Source organism: Ammospiza nelsoni, chromosome 1 (assembly GCF_027579445.1).
Source record: "Ammospiza nelsoni isolate bAmmNel1 chromosome 1, bAmmNel1.pri, whole genome shotgun sequence".
NCBI lineage: Eukaryota > Metazoa > Chordata > Aves > Passeriformes > Passerellidae > Ammospiza > Ammospiza nelsoni.
In genome coordinates this window covers 37,435,205-37,460,233 of record NC_080633.1, presented here as the reverse complement: position 1 = coordinate 37,460,233, position 25,029 = coordinate 37,435,205, and the positions used below count along the sequence as shown (strand labels likewise).

The 25,029-nt window shown below is 36.2% G+C and overlaps 1 protein-coding gene across 1 annotated transcript in view; it reads right to left on the bottom strand.

Annotated features, from left to right (window-relative positions):
• KCNH8 (potassium voltage-gated channel subfamily H member 8) overlaps nucleotides 1–25,029 on the bottom strand; it is a 175,692-nt gene that overhangs the window by 117,738 nt on the left and 32,925 nt on the right. The window contains exon 2 of the mRNA XM_059477280.1: nucleotides 1,781–2,014. Coding sequence (XP_059333263.1) covers nucleotides 1,781–2,014 — 234 coding nt within the window. The remainder of the gene's footprint in view (nucleotides 1–1,780; nucleotides 2,015–25,029) is intronic.

Genomic DNA, 25,029 nt, shown 5'->3' with positions numbered 1-25,029 from the left:
TTACACTAAGAAACTCTCATGTTATTTTAATACCTATTAATTTCTGTTACCCAGTGGTACAGAAACACATGGAAATGAAAAATATAATGGGCAGTTGGGGAAATTTATTCTTATTCAGAAAATGTATTGGGGTAGCTTCCAGTCAAATTATGCAGAGGGATGCATGTAGGATGTGTAGTGGGAATTCTTTTGGCCTCAACAATTTCTCTTTATCTATTTATCTGTGATTCAGCTACTTCTCTGATAATTGACCTGCAATCTCTCTCTGCCTGTGTTAATCATAGCTATTACAGATTTGAAGCACCCCTTCAAAATATAAAGGAATCACAATTTATCATTCAGGACAAAGACAATTTAATGAATGTCTTAGCTTTACTTCTGTAATTTAAATACCTTGAAGTATCTTCTTATCATGCTTGGTTATCACTATGGAATACTAGAAAAAAGCAGCTCTTATCCTTCCAGGTTAAAATAACTTTTCCCCTATATCCAGACATGTTTTACAACTTGGAACTACTTTATTTGCATAACCTTCCTGAAACTATTTCAGGAAACTGTGTGAGTCTCTTCTATATGCTAAAAAACAAAACCAAACACACTCACACACTCTGAAGCCTCCTCAAAAAGTCAAGACTAGGAAGCACTTAGCAGAATCTTCCAAATTAACGTCAAACTTTTATGCTATGAAGAGCAGCAATCAGGAACACAAGCCAACTAAGGAACATTCTTCCTTTTTTTTTTTGCTAGTGAAACTGAAGTTGCCTTCTCCTAACACTCCAAATCACTTTGTTGTCATGCAGTAATCACTTTTAGAAAATAAGTTTTTAAAGCATATAATAGCAGTAATATTATTTGAAAGGAAAATATTTCATTTATAAAAACAGAAGAAGAGAAAACCTATGAGGAAAATGCAGTCTAGACATATGCCTATAAATTCTAGCCATGTAATAAAAGAGAAGGTGATACTCAACAACCATGGATCCATTGAGTCCACGGATCACTGCTTCTGTTATCATGGTTGAAATCCTGTCACTATCTCAAACTTAGTGTCACCTGTTTGAAGATCACATGAATGTGGCAATAGAAATATATGGAATAAGTGCACTGATATAAACCAAAGGAGCTGTGAAGTGTGCATCATGGCCTACTGTCTTCTGTGCCTCATACAAGTTGACTAAAAAATTTTCCTCATAAATGTCTTGCCATAAGAGTCAAAACTGCTGGTGTAAATTGAAATTTCCAATAGTCTATGGGGTTGTTTAATGCCTGGATTTTTTTTTATGTGACAATACATACTTGAATATAAATTTTTCACTTTTTGAAAGTTATTATTTTATTCATGTGTAATAGCAGTTGAGAAGAAATTACATGGCTCATTCAGACACTCGAGCATTTTACTGATGGCATTGAAAAATTTACATAGCATATTTTGTGGTGAATATGAATATTTTCATTCCAACTCCAACAATAAGAAGTAAAAACTTCAGTATAAGAAGAAGAAAAAGCAGTAAAAAGAGTGTCAAAGTGACTGCAAAAAATCTCACAATGTAGTTTAGAACCCTGAATTTAATCTGTGTAGCTTTGCAACACATTCATATAAAATCAATAACACCAATATACACATGGTCTCAATTTTACCTTACTGACATGATTCAAATCTATTCACATAGGTTTCATGATAGACAACTAAATTATTACTTAGAAATGAACATTATATATTATATGCATTTATGCTAAGTTTCTTTCTTTATGACTAACAGAACAGGAAAGAAAGACTTACCATTCTTCTTATAGAACATGATTTCTCCTTTAAATTCTATCTTTTCCTCCAACGATTTCTCAATTTGAAGAATCATCTGCTCATTTGTTTCAGCACCAAGTAAGAATTTACAGCTGCAGCTCTTCTGCATGACTTCAGTCCGTGCAAATCCAGCAAGCTCACAGAAGCCATCAGAGCAGTAAACAATGGGGAATCCCTTAGCCACCTGAGCATTTGCAAGGATAAAGTTACTATCTGCAGAGGAACACAAAAGTAAAATATGAATTAAAGTCCAAATTCTGCACCGCTTGGCACAGTACTTTCTATAACATCATAAGAAGGCACAACTGGACAGATATTGTAAAGCAAAGTCCCAACTGCCTGCAAACAAGGATATAACTTCTGGTTTCAGGCTAGTATTCTGAAATTGAGTCAAAGATCTAGTCCACAGATCATATACAATAGTTCTTCATGGCTTGGTACAAGTTGCCTCATTGTCTCCTCTAGGAATACTTTATGATATTTGCCTCTGAGATAGAAGCCAACACACTGAAACAACCATTGACCAAGGACTGGTGACAAATACCAAAATTTTGGAGAAATTTCAAATGTTATGCTGCAATTTAGACTACTCTGCGGTCTAAACAGACACAGCTACACCATAAAACCCAGAAATATCCATGGTCTCAATAAGATAATGCTGACCTATGTCAGCAAACTAATTTATTCTATAGAATTTTGCAAGGGAATCCTTAAAAACACAGTTGAGCGACACACCAGGATACGTGGAATTAAGGACATTCTAAACTACAAGGAATTATTTGTCCTTTATGGGAGGTGAGGTTGATTTTGGGGTTTTTTGTTTGGTTTGTTTTGTTTTTTGTTAATTTGTTTTTTGTTTTCTTTGTTTCTGAGGAAAAAATATTTCATTCAAAATCAGTCACCTTTCTTTTGGAGTCCCACCATACTTCTCCCATATGAAACAGGCACATCAAAGATTCTCCATTCTGTTATACTTAATGCTCTTTATATTTTTTCAGTGTGTTGAAGCTGCAGTTATTGTGTATGATACATTCAAGAGTAGAATATTGACATGGACATCAATCAAATAAATGCGGTGTCTTAATTTGATTTCAAATCTTCAGTAAATCTAACAGTTGAACCTCTTGGCAGCCTAATAGCTCATTCCCATCCTTCTCTGAAACGGTTTTGAAGGCTTTGAACCTCAGAACTTCATCTTCAGCCGATGTCAACAACTCTGACCCTTTACAGCACTTTTCCATTATCAGGGAGAACCTTTCCAGATAACATATGAACTTCTGATACAAGTGTTTTGCCTGTGTATCCTTATCTTAAAGTGAAAAAAATAAAAAAGTTTTATGGGCAGAATCTGTCTACATTTCACATGGAGAAAGACTATTTTTTACCCTTTGCTTGTTAAGGAGTGTTTGCCTTACAGCTTGCTAACAGGAGCTTAGGAGCAGTCTAGTCCCAAGACAGACACATCTCATTTTTCAGACTTATGTGCAAGTGAATTCATGTGTATGTATTAAGGGGAAATACTATTAACTAACTCATAATCCCTTGATAAATTTTCATAAATTTAAAGAGAAAGAAATGAATTATTTTAATGGAAAACTCAGGTTGATATACCTAATCCCCATGTATAATTTATGATTGGGAAGGGAGGAACAGAATCCATACACTAAAATAGAGGAAAAAATAAGTCTGTTTTTCAATCTGAACTGTCACAAGAATTCTACATTTGTGAAATCCCAAAACCCAACTATGTTACTCTTTAATTACCCAAGGGATAAAACACTATGTCTTATACTGCTTTCAGTATTTTAAAGGTAATGGAGGTTTATTAAATGACCAATTTTCTCTCAAGACTTTCCTTCAGTTACCCACATTTTGTACGGATTTAATTAAATCCTTTCAATAAATGATTGTTATGTTAAAACAGTCTTTTCCCACTTACCAAATAATGTGTTTTTAAAATTCATTCTGGTTCAGTGCAGTGCTTGACTTAGCCTGTCATTTTTATTTGCCTAACTGGGGAAAAAGTATCATTACCATTCATGCACTAACATGCTGCTGCCCATGTCAACACAAAACTAAATCCCCACACTGCCAAGAGAATTAAAATCATATACTGCAGTGCATAATGAAAGTGTTACAGTGCAAGACCAGCAGATCATTCATACCAAATATATTTATAGCTGGAAAATTAATTTACTGCTCTGATTCTTGTTGTTTACAATACAATTATGTGATGCAAAGACTGCTGTAGGGTTTTGGTTTTTTTTTAATTCTAGTTGTTGAGAGTTGTATGAAGCAGAATCTGGAACACCAAAAGGACACAAAAGGTGGAGAGGATGTGAAGTAGTGAATGAATGTCAGTATGAACAGGAATACACTGGAGCTTACCAAGCATACCATGGCTTTATGAAAAATATAAGGTGGCCAAACTCTATTGTCAGTTACACCAAAATGAACCTGGAATAATTGTGGTTGCTTTAACATTCATGAAATAAACCAGTTTACTTATAAATGCCAATTCAGTACCAGCTAGAATAACAGCGAATCTTTCTCTTAATATCAGCAGGTTTGTAAGCCTAATTTTACTGAACTTTTTGTAGTACAACAGCAAAGCATCAGGAAAATGCAATCAGAATTATATTTGCTGCTCTTCTTAAACTTGAATTAAAAAAATAATGAGTGATGCACCTATAATCACAAACTAAGGGACATATCTAAATAATTTGGTGAAAAAATTCTTGTCATACTAAAAACATACAAGAAATATTATGCCCAGTAATTATATGTATAATCCAATTCTTCAGCAACATTTATAAAGGGATTAATATTTCCCTATTGCATAAAGAAAATAAAAAAAAAGCCCAACAAACCCATACCTCAAAATATTCTAGTTAAAGGTTTGCTTAGTTCTGTAATTTATTTTTATAGCTTCAAATCTTTTATATGCCTAGTTATTACTTGTGTATGTAAAACGCTATAAAATATTTCAAAAAAGAAGTATTGAGGGTGAAATTTCTATCATTCAGTGTTCATTGTGGCACAAATAACAAATCCAGCACTTAATTTCATGATCTTCAATGATAAGTAGCTGGATTTTTAAATCTAGAGTAAGATAAATGAAATATTCTTCAGAATAATTTATTAGAAACTTATGGACTGGAAGACAACATATTTTATTATTTTTGAACTTGCAGTAGGAAAGTTACAATGAGTGATACAAACCTGTTGGTCTGTATATTTTGGTATATGTTTCTGTGCAGATTGCAACACTTCCATAATAATATAGAAGTTGTTGAATTCCATATTATGCTTTCAGCACTTTGGCTGAAATATTAAGTTATTTCATTGATCAGGTTGGTTTATCAGGAGACAATATTAGATTACTGGTGGATGTTTCCTTTTAATTCAATTTTTAGATAAGAAAATGCATCCAAGCAAAATACTTGATCTATTGAGAAAAATGTAACCCAGGGCCTTTGGAGCAACAGAGTAGAGCTGCTGAAAATCTGTGTAAGAAAGAACAGATTTGGAGTATTGAGGAATAAATCTGGTGCAGGTAGCTCAGTTTGCCATCTGCTCACTGAGATGCAAAGTGAGCTTCGAGTGGGAGCCAGAGATAAGAGACCATGAGCTGCCAACCCTTTGGTCAGCAAAGGGTGCAAAGATGGGTGGATGGACTCTGGGAGACGCAGCAGGAGCAGAGGACTCAGGAGAAAGAGAGACTTGTGTGAGGAGAGACTGTGAGGGTATAAAATCCTTGGGTTTCCTTTGCTGAGGGTCCTCCTTGGAGGCATCAGCTGGGGATGTTTCTGTGTTGCTGCACCAAGAACAAATGTCTTTATGGAAAGAGTCATCTGAGCTCTGCTCTGGGAGAGCTGTAGTGGATATGGGAAGGAAACCTGATCTGACTGTGAGTGTGGGGTGTACAGGGAGTCAAGCAGGCACCTGTCAGGTCACAGGAGCCACCCACAGGGAAGGGACCTCGATGCCAGCAGTGAAAGTCTCTGAGCTGGGAGTGAGACTGCCAGAGACTCCAGAGAATGGGCAGACTGGATGCTTTTTTAACCACTTGACCCTAGGTTTCAGCTCAGAAATTAAGTTGTGTAAGTCTCTACAAAATAAATTTTTAAAATTTCAAATTGGATATTTGTATATTGGCTTTGGATAAAAGTTCTTGATTGTTTGTTCAAGCCTGCAAGAGCTGTGTGAAGGACGATTTAAAAGTGCTTCTGCTAAGATGAGAAGAAGCCTAAACACAAAATATCCAACATTCACGAGGTTTTCCTTTAGCAGCAAGTCAGCAGAGATGGATGAATGTGAGAGAGGTCCCTGGCTTGCCAGCGCAATTTAAAAGCAGATTTCTTTCAATTGTGATTCTTTTACTTTAAGCTCATTTTCCATGAAGATCAAGTTACTTTTTCACATGAAAGTTTGAAGGAAGACTATTAGGAGCTTGCATGTCGGCCTTCATTTCAGAAGTAGAACATACTGGAGAGGATAGGACATTGATCAATGGAAGACTCGTGGTTTTCATAAATCTCTGCCAGAAATACAGCATAAAGCCAGAGACAATCAAATAAGATGAGCCAGAACCATGACAACTGTACCTTCAATCACAGGCTTAGACAATGTTGCCCTGTTTCAATGATGTGATACCCCAAAATCATAACTGGAGCGACAAAAATTTAGATCTCATGCTATCTTATACAGAGAATCTTATTCATCAAACATCCCATGATAGAGTTTTACAATTGAGATAATTAAAGAAAAAGGCTTTATACTCTTCCTCCTAATTAATGCCCACAATTTATCTGGCTGTTTGCAATGACACTGTGTTACATTTATACTCTGCACTCCCTTCATGAATCCTACTGTAGGATCCAGCAAAAAATGACAAAAGGATTTTTGCTTTAATACCGTGGCTATGTCTGATGTAAATCTCATCATTGTGCTTCTATGTTCTTTTCACAGTTCTTTTCACAGCTCTTTTCAATCAAAGTCCAGAAGTTTTCATCAGGAGAACACCTGACTTCTTTTGCAACTGAGAAAACCCAACAAGCGCTCTAATTTTATAAGTTAAATTATTTAAAAATGAAAGAGGAAGAAAAAATCCTACAACAGAAAAAATCTTTAGCAATTGAAGAAGCTGCATTAAATAAACAAGTGACTCTCATAGTTACTCTACATATTGTAGAGCAGTCTATAATTCTTCTAGTTGAAAGGGTGTACTGCACTTAAATTTGATTCCACAGTTTGTACACAGGCAAGTTAACAAGGGAAATCTCATTCCAGGTTCATGCAAATTACCGTGACGGAGAACACGACCACATTAACAGTTAAGATTACTGATTAATTGAACGATTAAAGCAGTGCATGAAAACATTTAGCTTTATGTCAGCACATTTAGATGCAAGTGAATTTAATTAGAGCTCAAAATCATTTGCCAGCTAGTGTCCTCTGAATCTGATTGAGACCAAGATGATTTTTATAATGCATACACTTCCAGACATTAAAATTCCTTTTGTAAAATCTCAGTACACTTGACTGGGTCACTAATGTGAGGTGAAGATTTATCTAGATCTAAATAAAAAAACCCCAAACTGATTATAATGATATTTTCTCCCACTCTTCCCTGAAAATGAATGCATATTCCAATGAATTTATAGTAGTACAGTGAGAGGAAAAAGTATTGCATTATGAAGTACAAGTATGGACTTATGAACAAATACCTACTACTGTAACTCACTGTAACCTTTAAAATTAATTTAATTGGCCTACTCATTTAATTACAAGGATTCATAAAATTGGGTAACGGCTACAAATTTAGAGTTATGAATCAGTATTTGAAGTACCCAGACCTATGGACTCAGCTAAAGGGGTGAGCTTCCATAGGTCCCACTTGACCTGAACTGACAGGAATAACTTACATTAAGTGGAAAAGTTCTGAATTCAGCAGCTAAGAAATAAACTTTTCACTTTATATTTACAAAATAATATTTAGTCTGACAGTACAAATGCTTTACTGTATACAATATTTATTGCTACAAGAGGTAATCTGCAATGCAGTTCAGCATGGAAATATCTAAGCAAAATTTGGGCATCTGGTTGCTCAATCATTTCCCAGTCTTGTTGATAAACACAAGATCTTAAGCCACTTAAGAGACTTGGTGTTTAACAATCTCCAACCCAGCTTTCTTTGTCATTAGTGCATCAGGTCAATACTGGAATAATGACTGCAGCTTTCTGCATGACCAGTAAAATTACCTACTCCTGTAAGAGAGCAGACCAAAAGCCAGACTGTATCAAAGAGAAACAAAGTGAGAAACAAAAGCAGTAGTGAACCTCGTGGTGAATTGGGCTTCTGGCATATTAGCAAGGAAAAAAAAAATTTGTTCCTCCATTAGAAATCTTTGTGCATGTTCCTATTTCTTTTCCAATCTCAGTATCATTTGAATCTACCTAAACTCTAAAATACAAGACTGAGAAGGACTTGGTTGAAATAGTAGGACTGCTGTGGCTGCTCATTTATCATCACTGAGCACCTTTCAGATAAACATGCAGTGCAATTGTAAAGGGTGTACTATAGTAAAGGGGAACAACTTTCAGTAGAGATGAATTTCAAATTCTTCAAAATTAAGCTCCACTAGCAGAAGCAAATAGCTACATATTTTCCTCAAAAGGAAATATTAATTAGTCCAAAATAAATCTTTGCTTTTGATTTTATATTTACCTGGAATTACAAACTTACGTATGTCAGCTGAATCAAGGCTGCAACAAAATATTTCTTTTCCCACTCTTTTTGGATATTAACAAAAATTTTATTTTTCAGTAAAAAACTATTACATTTGATGAACTTTATTTGTGTTATTGATTGTGCAGTGACTGCCAGTACACAGTGCAGATGTAACTAAAACAGCTATATTGCAGCTGTCAAATATTTACATGCAGGGTTCATAGGCATTGAAGTGTTGCAAGTAAAACAGCACATGGCACTGGGGAAAAAAACCAGAAAAACTAAGACATTACCAATCAAGAGACACTGCAACTCATGAGTCACCAGCATTTTGTGACAATGTTCAGTGTCATCCAGAAGTTACTCACCAGATCCTTGTTTTTCTGAAAGAACTGAACTCCATACCCCTCATGAGGGAGTCCAGCTGCTGTACAGTGCATTCTGTGAGTGCCCACTGCACAGCAGGGTGCACAGGTTCACATTTCCAAGGGAATCATGTTTTGTAATTTCTCCAATAAAATACATGGAAATTTTAAGTTCATCCACTAGGCAGAAGAACCATTTGCTTAGCCCAGCAATATCTGATTTGCTGTTTGTTTTGTTTTCCCAGCTTTTCCATTGATTTAAGATTCACCAGGAATTTAGAAATGGAATTGCTATAAATCAAATTAACACATAGAGTTCTCATAAACTCAGATCATATAGCCCAATGATTTAAGAGCACGGGACCATGACTTGCTTTCAAGTGTTCAACTGAGAAGATTTGCAGAAAACACTCTTCCTGAATAGAAATATTTTCAAAGTCAAGGGCCACATCATCAACAAATACTTATTCATGTGATCCTGTCCATACCTTCCTTTGTCACTCGTCTGAAGTAGAAATGAAATAAGGAGTTGAAAGTTGTTTGGCTTACAGCTGTATTAAGCAATATGCCAGCTATTCACAATTGGTGCTTGGTTTACAGGAGTACTAAATTTTCACCATTTCATAACATTTTGTGTGTTTAGAATCCTACACTTGCCTTTACTATACACATGCTTGATGAACCTATTTATAACGCTATTGCAGTGGATAACCCTTTGAATATTTGCACTCAGTGCCCTGCTACTGACAGTGCAATATATGAGCAGCCATATGTTACAGATTCTGCTAAGAGAAGAGAGCTAGTGGAAGAATACAGGAAAAAAGATTTACCAGGCATTATTCTTGCACAACTGAGAGGAAGAGCGTAAGGTAGACATTTTGAAACCAGTGTGAAATGGCTTTGAAAGATCACGTTCCTGGCTCTTTGAAATCTAATGCTCCTTTCTTCATATGAAAATATGTTAATTATGGAGTGGTATCTCGGGGACTTGGAAAATATCTTGATATCATCTATACTGGAAACAAGAAACTAAATTTCTTTATGAGGTGATGATGTGAAGTTCAAGGACTATTTACCTGTCATTGGGAAAGTTTCATCTTATCACTTGAAGTCGATATGGTCTGGAAGACTCAAAATATCTTTTTGCAGTAAAGGACCACATATATCAACACATAGAGAAATTGCCAGGGTTTTGAAATTAGTTTTGAGATTTCATGGAAATTTGTTTCCTCTTTAAAGTGACCATGTTAAAAAAATTGTGGCTTCTATAAATCCTATATAAAAGAATGTTATCAGTAAGGATATAAAGCAAATCTTTTCAACAGAAATATAAAAAGATATTAGTGCAAAGAGAGTGGAAAATCTTTATGGTCCTTCCACTTGCTTCCACCATGCATGGCCAGAAGGTGTTTACTGTCCACACGCTGAGCAAATGGAACTTTCAGCCACCATTCCCAAGAATGAAGGAGAAGAAATTCCACTTGCAGCCCTGGAACTGACCATGAAAGAAACAGACCAAGCTGTTCCCTGTGGAGAGACTCCAGTGAGTCCTGAATCATAACCATACTAATTCTCCTCTGGTGACAGTGGGGCATTTTATACAAAGTTTCCTCACCTAAACAAAATTATGTATCCTCAGAATAAAACCAGACCCACATCTAGGTTTTAAATTGAAGGCAGGAGGGACAGTGGTCATCCTTCCTCGGCACCATCTGCCTAATGCAGCACTTGGGCTCCACAGAGGGTGATGCAGGATCCTCAGTTTTGCATATGACTTCCATTTTCACAGGCAGGTTACCCAAATGCCAATGCAAAAGCCACTATCTGTTCAGATACAACATGTTGCTATTATATTCTTTGAATAAGAAACATTTTCCATTTTATACAAGCGCTACACTAACCTGAAGTTGTTACTCAAAGAGGCTCAAAGCTGATTTTCATGTATACTAGCCTTTATATATAAATTCTGGGCTTTTCATTGTCACTTTTATAATCCCCTATGACTCCCATGACAATTTCATGACAGCTAGTGGTGAGTTTTACTTATTGATTTTCCCTTTTAAATATTGTACTTCAATATTAAGGTGTCAGAACTTTAAGAGTAACTGTTTCAAACCTTTGTAGTTTATATGCTCATCTCTCAATCCCTGAAATTAAAGGATAATCTTGAGTTAATTTTAATGGGGAGAAAAAGCAGACTCCCTCGTGCCCATTCCAGTGAAATGAGTTCTCTGTAAACAGCAAGGATTTCTGCACACAGTTTTCTTAGAGCAGGAACACTGATCTGAAATAATGCCTTGGAAAAGAAAGCTTATTCCAAGAATGCTCTTCTGAAAAATCGACACAAATCATATTAAAAATGGTTCATAAAATAATGACCAGTGTCCAGGAAATGTCATTTCCAGAGGGGAGAGTTGTATACTGCACTGTCTGCCATAATAAACAATTACACAGTATATCCTAAACTCACCCTTTCTGAATAAAAATATCCTAAGAATTTCAATACGGGAATCACTGACATTGTCTTGAGCAACATCTGTAAAAAAACAATATTTTGAGGGTGGAAAATGATAAGAGGGAGATTACAGGTGAGAATGTTATCATATTCAAAGGAAAAATAACCATCTTGTAGTGGATTTCTCTACTAAGAATGATCTCATAAAAATCCAGAGGAAAAAGGCTAAAAATGTGTGGAAGGATGAGTTTTGTTGTAGAACAAAAAAAGTGGAATAACCTTAATGGAAAAGCAGATGTGGGAAGTAGACATGGGCTATTATTTCTTATCATAAAGTTTCTATGGACCTCCTGAAGGACTGGCATAGTTTACATCAGGAGTACCTGAGCTTGGACCTCCTGATTTATGCAAAATATACAAATAGTTACAGAAGGAGCTGCTTGGGAAATCAGAATGGTTTGACACTAACACTGCCATAAGAGGGTCTTCTGGAGAAAAATCCAGATTTTGGCTCAAGAAATGAATATGATCTGAAGATACAAAACATCTGGTACTTTGCAGTAAAGAAATATGTATATAAACACACAGTGGACTTGTCAGGGTTTTGATTACATTTGAAGGAGAAAAAAACCAAGTTTGGACTAAATATTTTCTCAATGAAAGAAATTAGGTACAGGAAGAGATTGCTATAATAAAAAATCTACTGAACTGAACCCCTAAGGACCTGAACAGTGCAGATAAGAGAGGAAATGCACCAAAATAATGACAGGACTGAAGACAGTTACTCAAATCTAGACCTTTTTTGTCTGTTGTTTTTTCTATTTCTAGTTCTTTTTTACAGGAAATAAAGAGACTAAGTATCACAGAACCAGCTTTGGTATTTCTAAAGTAAAAGTTTTATTCTGCCATGGAACAAAACCAATACTCCTTCCCACCTCTTTTTTCCAAAGCGCTGCCTAAACATAAAAAAGTCTGAACCTTACTTCAGAAAGAGACTCTCAGGAGAACAACAGGCCAGTGCTCAATAATTAATGCGAGTCCCAAACCTCCAAAATCCCAGGAAAATGTTACCTATTAACTGTACTGCAGTGAATCAGTATCATTAGGGAGCCAGGTAATGTTTCTGAGAATTCTATCAGTCAAAACATACAAATTCCGCTAGAGTTTTTAATTAAATTTTTCTAACTGGTCCAAAATATTTTAAAGTAAAAAAAATCCCAGTTGCTGGTGCTGTACTTGCTAGACAAAAGCAACACAACTTTTTGCTCCACAGGAAAAAGGTATAAGAATGCTGCAGTCTAATTCCAGTGTTGTTATGGGAGGAAGTTTTAAGTTTTGCTTAGTTTTTCTGGAGCCCAATCTGAAGAAAGTGATGAAAAGTATTTATACAAATAACAACAGGTGCTTGTATCTGGTTGCAAAGTTTTCATGCTAGAGAGAATAATTTTTTTCATTCTGAGAGTTTGGAAGTAATTTGTAGAAAGTCAGATATTTATATCTTTATCTCATCAAGTAAAAGTGGCACTGAGCAAACAGAGAAAAATACTAAAAATACAGAAATAAGGTTCCATAAATTGCACTTACTGAAAACACCAAAAGTAGAAGAAAGCTATAATTTACAACATGATTATACTGCCACATTTCCTATGCAATCTGATGTTATAAATGTGGAAATTCATTGCTGCTTTAAATACTGTTTTGAAAGTTAAAAAATAATCAGAGACTAAAAATCAGTTGGAGAATTTGACCAACAGCATCATATACACCAGCAAAAATGATATTTGTAAAACAGGTGATCAAACCACCAAAGCAGTGTAAAACCTTACCTTTAACCTACTCAACCTCAATATTGAGGTCAGGAGCTTCAGCTCCACTGGAATGCTAGGAAGTGATATCTTCAAGGCATTACTCAGAATAAGGACTTATATTTATCATATGTGGAGGGTGTGGTGACCAAAATCCTTCAGATTTAACATCATCTTAAAGCAGAGGAAGTAGGTAACATCAACATCAAGCCAGGATAGAAATCAGAGCCCTTCTGTACTATATTTACTCAGCCAAGCTCTAAATGTTGAGTAGATGCACCTGACTATGCCCATGTCTTTCCTTCTTGTAAAGAAACGTCAAAAATCATCTGTAGGTGAGATACTGTAGAACTAATTTCTTAATTTGAAATTACTCTGAGGAAAGAGAAAAAATATACATTTTTTAGTTACTGATTTTGGCATTTTTTTAATGCTAATTGAATAAGGTGCATGAAATAAGAGTCTGAACTTGTGGATTGTATTGTGATGTAGGAAAATTATTCTATTTCAGACCACTCTATATCTCTAAATATAAGTAAACAGGGTAATTATACACATTGTGCAAAGCAGCATAAGTTAACTTTCTTAAGTTACATTAGCAATAATGGAAACTCTGGGCAAAACTTCACAAAATCTACAACTCTTGATAAAAAATAACAAACAAAAGGTATGAAGCATGACCTTTAAAGTTAAATAACCTCACATAAGAGTAGAAAATATGACACAGTGGACTTGCATCAGAAAGAAGAACAAATGTTTTGTGGTGTCTCTGGTACCACACCCTTGGCAATACTATGGCTTTGTAACCTCTGCCTGCATTATTGAGGCAGTTTTCAACTTCTGTAGGAATATTTTACCTTTATTCTCCACATACTGAAGATCTTATATCACACTTCTCCCAGCCTTGCACCTGCAAGGCTGAATAGTGGTGGCCTCTCAGAGTAAGCACCCAACACTGGTTTAAGAATGCCCCTCCATTCCCACTGCCTCCTCATCTCACTTCACGAGATATCAGTTTATCAGATAGAACTGAAACACCATGCACATGCAAGTAATTGATAATGATCTATGTATCAATAAATGTTAACCTGTAAAATGTATATACACAAACTTAACAAGCCATGAATACACATCACTGCTGGCTAATTCATCAATTGGCACTAATGCCTCATTTAATGATAACAACCAGTGGGGAAGAGAGGGAGGGAGGGTTAAACAAGGCTCTGATAAAAGTGAACAGCAATAGAGAAAAAACAGGTAAAAAATCATCTACTTCACTGCCAACCACTGCACCAGAGAACTGCCCAGAGCCCTTCAATGAATACTGTCACTGCTTTCCAAGGTGGCTTCTGAATGGTTTTCCTTTTCCCTTTTCCCATTGCATTCCCTATCCTTTGTCAGTGGTAGTAACTACTTGCACTTTGTCTAGGCTGCTTTATGAGCATATCCACTTAAAAATTTATAAAGTCCTCTAAGCTGCTTTCATCATGAGCCAAAATTTAAATTAAGATACACTAAAGAAGGGAACAGAGAGAGAAAAAAAATTAGAAATAGGGAAAAACAATTGATTAAAAAATGGGGGTGAAATCAGGAAAGATGTTAGTGACATAATTGGCTTGCCAGATCCAGAGGACACCGTGGGATACAGATGTCTGCACAGGCCAGATTGTTAACCTCTTGGCTTCACTTCCTCATTCCATTTCATTAAAGATATTTCAAAGAGAAAAGTGCATAAGCAGTGAGTTTTAGATGTAATTAAGGTATTCTTATTATTGAAGCCATCATAAGAAATATTTTTTTACAACAACACCTTGAAGTTTATTTTTTACTGTATAAAAATATGTGATTGATTAGAAGTCTTCAAAGTTAATTGGAATACTGTCATAGGATGAAACTTTGGGCCTGTCCCAGAGCAGTGTTTCCCCATGTTTCTAGCCCACCAACTAATTGACTATATTTCAAAGGGTTCTTCAGAAGCAGGAAGTGTATTATGTATTTCTCTGGAAGTACTACTAACTAGCTTTTACTAAACATTTAAATTTGCTTTTAAAAATACCTTGTACAAATAATCTCTACATTGTAATAGCATGACTTCAAAAAATTATTCAAACGCATCCAAGTATTTTAAACTAAGACTAAAATGAAATAAAAATTTAATCAAAGTTTCAAGTAAATGAATTTTTATAATGAAAAAATGACTTTATAAAAAAATTTAAGAAGAAACCAAAGGTAAAAAGGATAAGCTATTTTTTTACTGTTTCATGCACCATGGTAATGAAAATATAAAACAGCACACAGGGAAAAATCAATTAAGAAAAGAAATAAAGAAAAACATTTCCCGAAGCTTTTATTCTTCTCGGGATATAGCCTCTGTAATGCATTAACCAACAGTTTTGTAGCATGCAGGAAAGGTAAATGTGCTTGGAGCTCTGGAAAGAAGAACACTGGTGATATTTCTGTAAAGGATTTTCAGTTTGGCATTTGATCCCCACATTTTAATGAATTAACAAATTGGTAATGTATAAATGGCATTTAGAAGACCAAATTCCATGACAAAGACATTAAATTTCATTCTCCAGAGCCACTCTCAGCAGTTCCTTTCAGTTGTAGAGGTCATCCAGGCCCTCTGCTTTAAACAGTGGTCAAACTCGTTTCTCATCTCTTTTCCCACCTCTTCTGGCCTCCACTGCCACTGCAATTCCCAAAATTATCACTATTTCCTTGGGTGATCTGAATCCCTAGGAAAGGGGCTTTATGTTGATTATTATGGTATCTGTCTCTGACTGGATTTAGGAGACAGAAAATAACAAGAATGGGACAGAAATAGCATTTGCCTCAAACTTGAATTAAGCAAGAATCTGAGAATCACACATTCTCAATCTATGGTACTAAAAGGTTATAACACAAGGTTAGTCACGTGGACCTTTGCCTTTGCAGCGTTTAACAACTAATCTCCTTCCTGAACAGCTTTCTCTTCCATTTTGGCTTTCCCAGAGAAGAATGAATAGCCTAATTCAGAGTTTGAGTCCCTTGATCTTGTCCCAGCCCTCAAGAGATACAACTAAACCAGATTATTCTGTCAGTTATATGTCCACAGTAGAAAAGTGAGTAACCTAACAATCTTTTGTATATATTTCAGCTTCGAAAAGAAGTGAAGGAAACTGTGAAATTTACATTTAATATCTTCCTGTGTAAAAAGAGGCAATGTTAAGGATTTCACTTTACAAGTATATACCATGTTACAACATTTTCAATTAAATCCAGTAACATTCACATTTTTCAATATATTTGTATGTAATTATTTGCTTATTTAATTTCTGATTATTATTTTCTCCATTTCTTACTGACATGCCAGACATCTTCAGGTACTGCTCTGAATTATGCTGAAAAAGTGGGAGCTGATGGTAATTGACCCAGTCCTATTCAGCTGTTGAATCTAAAGAGTAAGTTTTCATTTTCTGTAACTCAAACCAAACTAGAAGAGACAAATGGCCTATTTATTTTATTTCACTTCCAAACCCAGTATGAGTTGTTTCTAAAAAGAAGCTCAGACAAAAATTAAAATCTATATCTAGCCAAAAACGTCTGTTGCACGGACATGTAAGCAAGATTTGTATTGATCATGACATCCAATTTTTGTAACTGAGGTGTTCCATTTCCAAAAGGATTTTTTTCTCTGCAAAGTCACAAGTAAACAGAGACCACATTCATAACAAGATTAATGTGCAATCTATAAAACTTTTCAGGAACATGATAATTCACAAGAAACCTGTTTCTCAGCTGTGAGACAGATGTGCCCCATGGATGTTCCACTGCATACAGCACCCCATCTCAGAACACAGAATTACTGATGGTTGACTGGCACCATCAGTGATGCTTTCACCCAAAAACTGTCTTGAAAGGCAAATGAAGTGCATGCAAGATTTCTGCTTTGTACTTGTGTTTCCTGGAATTGATTTCAAATTTCAGGGTTATTTGCAAGGGGAAAAAAGTTCTAAGAAGCCTTTCACAACAGAGTTATAGCAAGTGAGTTATAGACATTCCTTAATTATTAGCTGTGAAACAAAAATTTGGGTTTCTTTAATGAGATTTATATAAGAATCATGGAATTGTTTAGATTGGAAAAGACCCTAGGTCATCAGGTATATGGATGTGCAGCTCCTAGCCCCTGACTTCGTAACAGAAGTCCACTATGAAAAGAGCATCTTCCTAATTCCTTTCCTTATGCCATGTACTTAAAATCCTCTTCTTTCTCTATTGCAGTTTTCCTTACATGTGCCCCTCATGATTCCTTCCTTTCTTCTTGAGGTCCCTATTTCAAGGAGAGTAAGCCAAGTCAAACTTCTCAGGTGCTGAGAGCCAAACAAATGGCTCGGAATACTTTCTATGGCTTCTGATTGTTTCTTCTGCAGGCCAGTTGCACAAACTTAATATTTTTTAATTCATCCTGCAAGTTCCCAAGATTACTTTCTGGGGAAAGTGAGCTGGCAGAGAATAATACAGCTCACAGCTTGTTTTCTTGGAATCAAGACAAAGAGAAATGTTTGCATTATGGTATTAACCGAATTGTAAGATGATGCAATGGTATTGCATAACGAAAATTATGAAAGTGAAAATCTCTAAACAACATCTTTTTCTTGATGCAGATTTAGATCAATTCAGATTCAGTAAAGCCTTTGTTAGAGAATATGCTTACTTTTGGTTGGAATTGTTATAATACACTGGTTTTCCTCATCCAAAGGTGTTAGCTTTAGGTCACTGCTGTACCATGTTTTGCGCAATATAAAGGTCCAATGTATCTACTTTTGTAATTTTACTGGGCAGAAGAGCTCAAATCAGATGTGACTCTCCTATTTCAGTCACTGGGCTTTTTAGCCAGTGACTCTTTAGCCAAAAACAACCCCACTGTATTTTGTAGTTGTTGTTTGGTTTTGGTTTTGCGTTTTTTGTTTGGTTGGTTGGTTTTGGGGTTTGGGTGGTCTTTCTTGTTTGTTCATTTTGTTTTAATTTTTTTAATTAAGAAGTTTTGAACCTAATTCTTCCTTTGGGTTGTAAATCTGTTAAAAATTAAGTACCATTGATCATAATTCAAAGACACCGTATCCATAACTAAAAAGTAGTAGCTAGAATAGAAACTCTCGAGCTTGCTATTGACTGGATATGTAAATTGTAGTTACAATCCTTCATAAGATTCCTACAGGAGCTGTGAGAGCACTGAACTCCCCTTTATTTCCCATTATTATTATTTCTTCCTCTTTTTTTTTCTTTACTTCTTACTTGATTCCAAATGTATGCAAAAGCTGTCTCATATCATCTTGTTTTTCTGTCACAATATACATTAAGAAAGATTATTCTTGTAAGTGTGATATTAGCAACTCAAGGTTAAATTCTGTACTTTTGCTTCCCATAGTTATTCTCCATTTAATAGTTTCTGAATCTGTCTAAAAATACTCAGCTGAATGGATCCTGATAAAAGCTTATTCAAGTACAACCTCGTTGGTTTCCCTTGATGTCTCTTTGGAGTCATGAGTGTGCAGACCAAAATCATGTTATCAAAAAAGAATAAAGCAAATCTGCTGATGACACCAAGCTTTGCAGTTGGCATACCTGAAGAGTGGGATGACATCCAGAGAGAGCTGGGCTGACTGAGGGAGTGGGCCCTGGGAATCACATGAGTTTTGACAGGACGAAGAGCAAGGCACTCACTGCCTCTGGGTCGGGGTGACACTCCGTACCAGCACAGGCTGGGCCATGAAGAGATTGAGAGCACCTCTGTCCAGAAGGACTTGGGGTGCTGCTGGATGAGAGGACATGACCCAGGAGGGTGCATTTACAGTCCAGAAACCCAATTGTATCCTGGGCCAGCAGGGCTAGGCAGGTGATGCTCCTCCTCTGCTCTGGTGAGACCCCACCTGGAAGAGTGCATCCAGCTCTGGCGTCCCCAGCACAGGAAGGACATCAACCTCTTGAGGAAGGCTACAAAGATGATTAGAGGGATGTAAGACCTCTCCTAAAGGTAAAGGCTGAAAGAATTGGGATTGTTCAACATAGAAAAAGAAGGATCAAAAGTGACCCAATTGTGGCCTTCCAGTACCTGTGGGCAGCCCACAGAAAGATGGAGAGAGACTTTTTACAAGGGCATGTAGTGACAGGACAAGTGGGACTGGCTCCAAACTGGAAGAATGTAGGTTTCCATTAGAAGGAAGTTCTTTACTATGGGGGTGGCGAGATACTGGAACAGGTTGCCAAGAGAAGTTGTAGATGCCTCATTCCTGGATGTGCTTCAAGACCAGGTTAGATGGGACTCAGAACCTGTTCTAATGAAAGGTGACCCTACCCATGGCAAAAGGGTTAAAACTTAATGAACGTTAAGATCCCATCCAACCCAAGCCATACTATGATCCTATGATTCCATGGTTCTGTGTACTACTTGAAATGTACTTTACTACTCAATATGAAGGTAAGAAGAAAGATGGGAGACGAGAGCCAAACAAAAACCCTTTTCTGATAAGCAGCATAATTTCCTCTCCTTGATTCCCTAAGAAAAACAATTCATAATGAGAAGGAATTAATGCCATTTTTATCTATATATGTTCTTCCACATTCAAATCTTCATCTTCAGAGATACATATATTTAAAATCACATTCTCCACACTCTCAGTTACTCTGGTACATCTCCAGGGCAACTCATTTAACAGTAATAAATTTATCTTATTCTAGAAAAGATGGAAATCTGGAAACTTGGATTAAGTTTTAGTACTTTTGAAAGTATTTCATTTGAATCCAGCACTTTTACCCTGGCAGCTGGCAAATTAGATTCTGATTTCAATAATATTCATTTGCATTTTGTGCAAAATATTTTCTCTGCATACTGAAGGAGACACAATGATTTTAGGATCACAATCTAGCAATTAACCAATTTTATTGAATTACATCATTATTATAAAAGAGAGCCAGTGAAACAGCAACTAAGGCAATAATCATTTTAGGTTGATGTTTTACTGTCAATAAATAGAATTTGTTTCTAAACTTCCACATTCTCTCTTTTATAAACTGTTTTGTTCCACTTTACAACAGATGTCAGATTATTTATTCTCCTGCTATTTTTAGCTTGATGATGCTTCATTTTTAAAATTATTTCTCCCTGCAAAACAAGGGTGCCGAACAGCATTAAGATGTCAATCTGAAAATATGTGACAAGTTTGAAACATGTATCAATAGGTTTTTCACCCTTTATCTGTTAAAGAGAGAAATTACAATAGTATCAAAAGGACTAATTGCTTCATAAGTTAATACCCTTAGAATATTTATAAGCTATAAAAGAAAAGCATCATTGGCATCTCTCTAAAAGCATTTTAATAGACTGTTCAAAAGATTTTTCATAGAAAAGACATTCCAGAGAGATTAAAAGTGTTATGCAAATTTTGAAATTTAATTTATAATATGATTTTCCAATCATTAATGCACAGACCATTTTGTAAAGTTTAGAATGGAGGTTTTTGTGTCTTCTGAGATCTCCCCTGCAATTTCATACTGAGTATCTACTCCCTTGATTCAATCCCTTAAAAATCCCCATCTTTTTCTCTATAAGAACTATAACAAATTCAATGTTTTCCCTGACACCAGATCAGAAGTTAATTCAAGATGCATTCATGTCAAAGCTCTGCAATATTGCATCCATCTGCAAATCACTAACAGCAGAAATATGAAAAGATTTCAGAGAGTAAAACCGTACCTTCATTGCTACTGCTAAAAGAAAAGAGAACTTCTGATGGACTTTGTTATGTGACCTGCCTCTGCATGGAACTGCTGTCTGAACTGATCCCGCTCCAGCATACAAGGCCTGCTGGAGGAAACTGTTGTTTAATACTCATTCTACAAGTCTGATTATTATTTTACAATTTTAGCAACTGATCTTTCACCAGAAGTAAAGCAAAACTGAATAAACATAAAATCCAAAACCAATCTTAACTCAGAAACAATATAGTAGATTTGTGCATGAGAATCAGTGCCCAGACTGAATTATATGAAAATGGGTTTCAGTCTTCCCCAATAAAACCCACTGGATCCATATGAATTATTATACTGGGGACAGAGATCTGTTTTTTTTGTCACATGGGATAGACTTATACTTCTGGTTTCCCTCTCTGATTTCTAGTATCTCCCCTTTTGCCTCTCTAATTTTTCTCATTTTTGTTTTTCTGACTAATTTCTCTAGCTCAGTACAAGTCATTTCTAGTCCCACATTCCCACTCAGACGATTACTGAAAAAGGATGTAAGGTGCTGCCTGCAACTTAGATGAAAGATTGAAAATGTGAGTTAGTTTTTGTGTATTATTTTTGAGCTTGGAAATTAATTGTTTGTGACCTATTCACGCAGCCAGTTATAACGTGCAATATAACAGAGAGAAAAGGGTAGGTAACCTTCCTGATAGCCAACTGTATAACCCACTAATATAGCTCAATAGATCTGTGGTATAGACACAGGACATGTGCAGCTTTCCTTGCCAGTACAAACCTTCTCCTCTGACTTGCAAGAAGATTGTCACCTTGAAGAGATTCATCAAGACTGGGAAAAGCTGACTGAAGTTCATAACTTACTTTAAGCTGAGACACTGTGCTCAGCCTCAAGATTAAAAACAATATCTAGAATAAATGAAGCTGGCTTAAGCTGAAAATGTGTACTTGTATTTCTTCAAGCACATAGACAGAAATAAGTATTAATTAAGCAGTCATTATGTCACCTGCAATGACTACTTACTAATTATTTAACAATATTTTCCAAGTCAGCTAATAAAAGCTTAGAATCATAGAACTGTTTCAGCTGGAAAAGAGCTCTAAAACTGAGTTTGACCATTAAGCCATTATTTCCAAATCCACCACAGAACCAAGTTCCTGAGAGCCCCTTCTACATGTCTTTTAAATACCTCCAGGGATAGTAACGCCACCCCTTCCCTGTGCAGCCCATTCAAATGCTTGCCAGTTCTTTTAGTGAATACATTTCTAATGATAACCAATCTAAACCTCCTTGTTGCAACTTGAGTCCCTTGCTCGTTGTTCTAGTTGTTGTTCTTACCTGAGAGAAGAGTCTCATCCCCACCTGGCTACAGCCTCTTTTCAGGCAGCTGTAGAGAGTGATAAGGTCCCCCTGCAGCCTCCTCTTCTCCAGGCTAAACAACCTCAGCTCCCTCAGTCCAGATCCTTCACTAGTGCTCCAGACCCTTCCCTAGCTTTATTGGCCTTCCTTGGACACACTCTAGACGTATGTATGAGTGCAAAAATAATCTGAAGTAAAACAAGTTATATAAGCAGAAATATCAATAAGTTGAGTCTGACAGGGGAGCATATTTCTAAATGAGCAGACTTCCCATTATGAATAAAGAGTTGTAGCAGGCAAACAGGACTCCCCTACTCTAAAACTGACATTTATTTGTTCTGGATTTCATTCTATGAGCGAATGAAATCAGGGTATTTCCATCAACTAAGCAGACATTTATTATGTATTCTACCCTGCCAGTTCCAATTTAAAAGCAGTGTTTATGGAGGGGCTGCATTTATTAAGCGTGCTTTGAAAGTGGTCTCTAGATACAGTGATTCAAGTTTATTACACTGTAGGAGCATAAACTTGAGTGGCAACATGAGGCATACACAAAAGAGTCACAGCAGTATGTGTCAACTATAACTTCAGCAAGCTTGGAACAAAATTAAGACTTTAAACTCACAGCCCCGTGGAACTGAGTACCCGTGGAACAGAGAACCAATTTCATCAGAAATGCTGTAGTCTGGAAATTCAGATTCTGTACAACATGAGATGCCTCCTCTTTCTAGCAGAAAAGGAGATTTGCATGCATCTTTGTCCTTGTTGCCTTCCTTCTTTTTTACCAGTAACCAGAAATTAAAAAGACTTATTCAGCATGCAGGATTTGATCCAAAATGGGTTGAATCTGTAAAATACCTGGATTATTGAATTACATATTCAATTTCTGTCTCTCAGTCCTTTCTACTCCACATGAAAGATAACATTCACTGAGTCAGAAAGTGACTGGGCTGATCACAGTCACCAATATCCCAGGATATTACACATTTTGGGTTTTAGTCACCCCTAACTCTTCTTTCTCCAGAATTTTTTTCTAATGCTAATAGACTGACTGAATTTCTTATAGAGTACATGAGAAAAAGCTGCCTTCCTTTTAAGAAGAGGGACACCACCATAGTTTCAAACATACTATTAATCGGAACAAAGAAAAATTTTAGCCATCTTTCTTTTAAATTACCTCCTTCTGTGACATGGCTGCCATTGTAGACTCCTATATCTCCTTCACAGGTCTGACACCATAAAATCTATTGCAAGATCTAAGACAGAAACAGCAAACACTTAAGAATTTACTAGTTTTGTTATTAATTTTTTTGCAATTCTTGTATAATGAAATTAGTATTATAAACAGAGACTTCAGGATTCCATGCCCTTGCCACCCACAGAACAGTATGTTCTGACATATTTGTGTAGCAGAGTCTTTGAAGCTATTTTTTCCCCAGAGATACCTAGACAACACACATTCAGGATTGAAACAACAGCCACACACAGGAAGACAAGGTATATATTCCTTGTACTTTTAAAGAAAGTCCATTCCTTAAATCTTGGTGAAGTCTCCACTGATTCAAAATACTTCAAATCTGAACAAGACTTCTGGTCTAGTAAAGAGATCTAGAGGGATGATGGGTGTTTCCTGGTCACCTTTCATCTGTTTTACTGTAGGTGTCACAGAGAGGTCAAATGAATCATGCCCTGAAGTTGTCTATTTTTATCCCCTAGTTATAAAGAGAGAAGATGGCTTTGATTTAAGGTGGATATTTAGATAAGTGGAGCAGCATATTTAATACAGTCCAAAAAGTCATGGAAAAACAGAGGTCACCTCCCTTTTATTATTACACTCTACTACTCTTTTAGAAGGTAAACCATGGTCTATGAAAATCTGGATTACAAATTTTAGAAGAGTAAACTGTTGAAACTGAAAAACAATTTAAATTCAATCCTTTGAAAGGTTAATCTCTGTTTTGTGCCTGCTTTTGCTTACAGAAGACACCTGCACAAACATTTCAGGATTCCTCTACTCCACTATAAATACAAAAGTGTTTCAAACATCCTCTGACTTGAGGTCACCCGTGACTTTGTCCTGGAACAAGCCTTCAATGCAGTCTATAGAGAAGCACCAGCTAATATGCATGGTCAAGTTTGCTGGTTCATCGTAATTTCCTGATATGTTTGGGCAGGAAAATGCCTTTCTGGCCTGGATACCTGATTCCTCTTTTCCAGGAGACTCCACACTGGCATAGCACACAGCTTCACATTGCCAAGGGAGCACACAAATCATCTACAAGTCAGGTTCTTTTTCTTAAGCAAGAACCAGCAGCCTAACCTTACCCAGTACAGTCCCACACTTCTACATGCAGTTATTCTCATGAGTCATCTTGTATGATTCATGTTGTTTATAAATAGGGGCAGAAATTCTGAATGTGCCCTTGTGTAAAACTGTTTTCAGAACAGGTCCTACATAAAATATTTTCTTACAGGCAATATGAGGCCTGACAGACAAGGCAATGGAATCAATTTTAGCTATATATGGCTTTTTTTGCTATGCAGTATGATTTATCTGGACCAAGTTCTCTGAAAAGAAGTTAATTTCAAAGATTGGCTATAAAGAACCTAGGGCTTTGGTATATCAAACAGCTAGACATGGCAAAAAAAAAGACAGGAGAACAAAGAAAATATGCCTTAAATTTGTTTAGCATCACAAGTTTCACTAGTAACACAAGTTCAGGTTTGTGCTGTGGCTTCCCACTGTCACTACAGCATGCAATATACTTCAGGT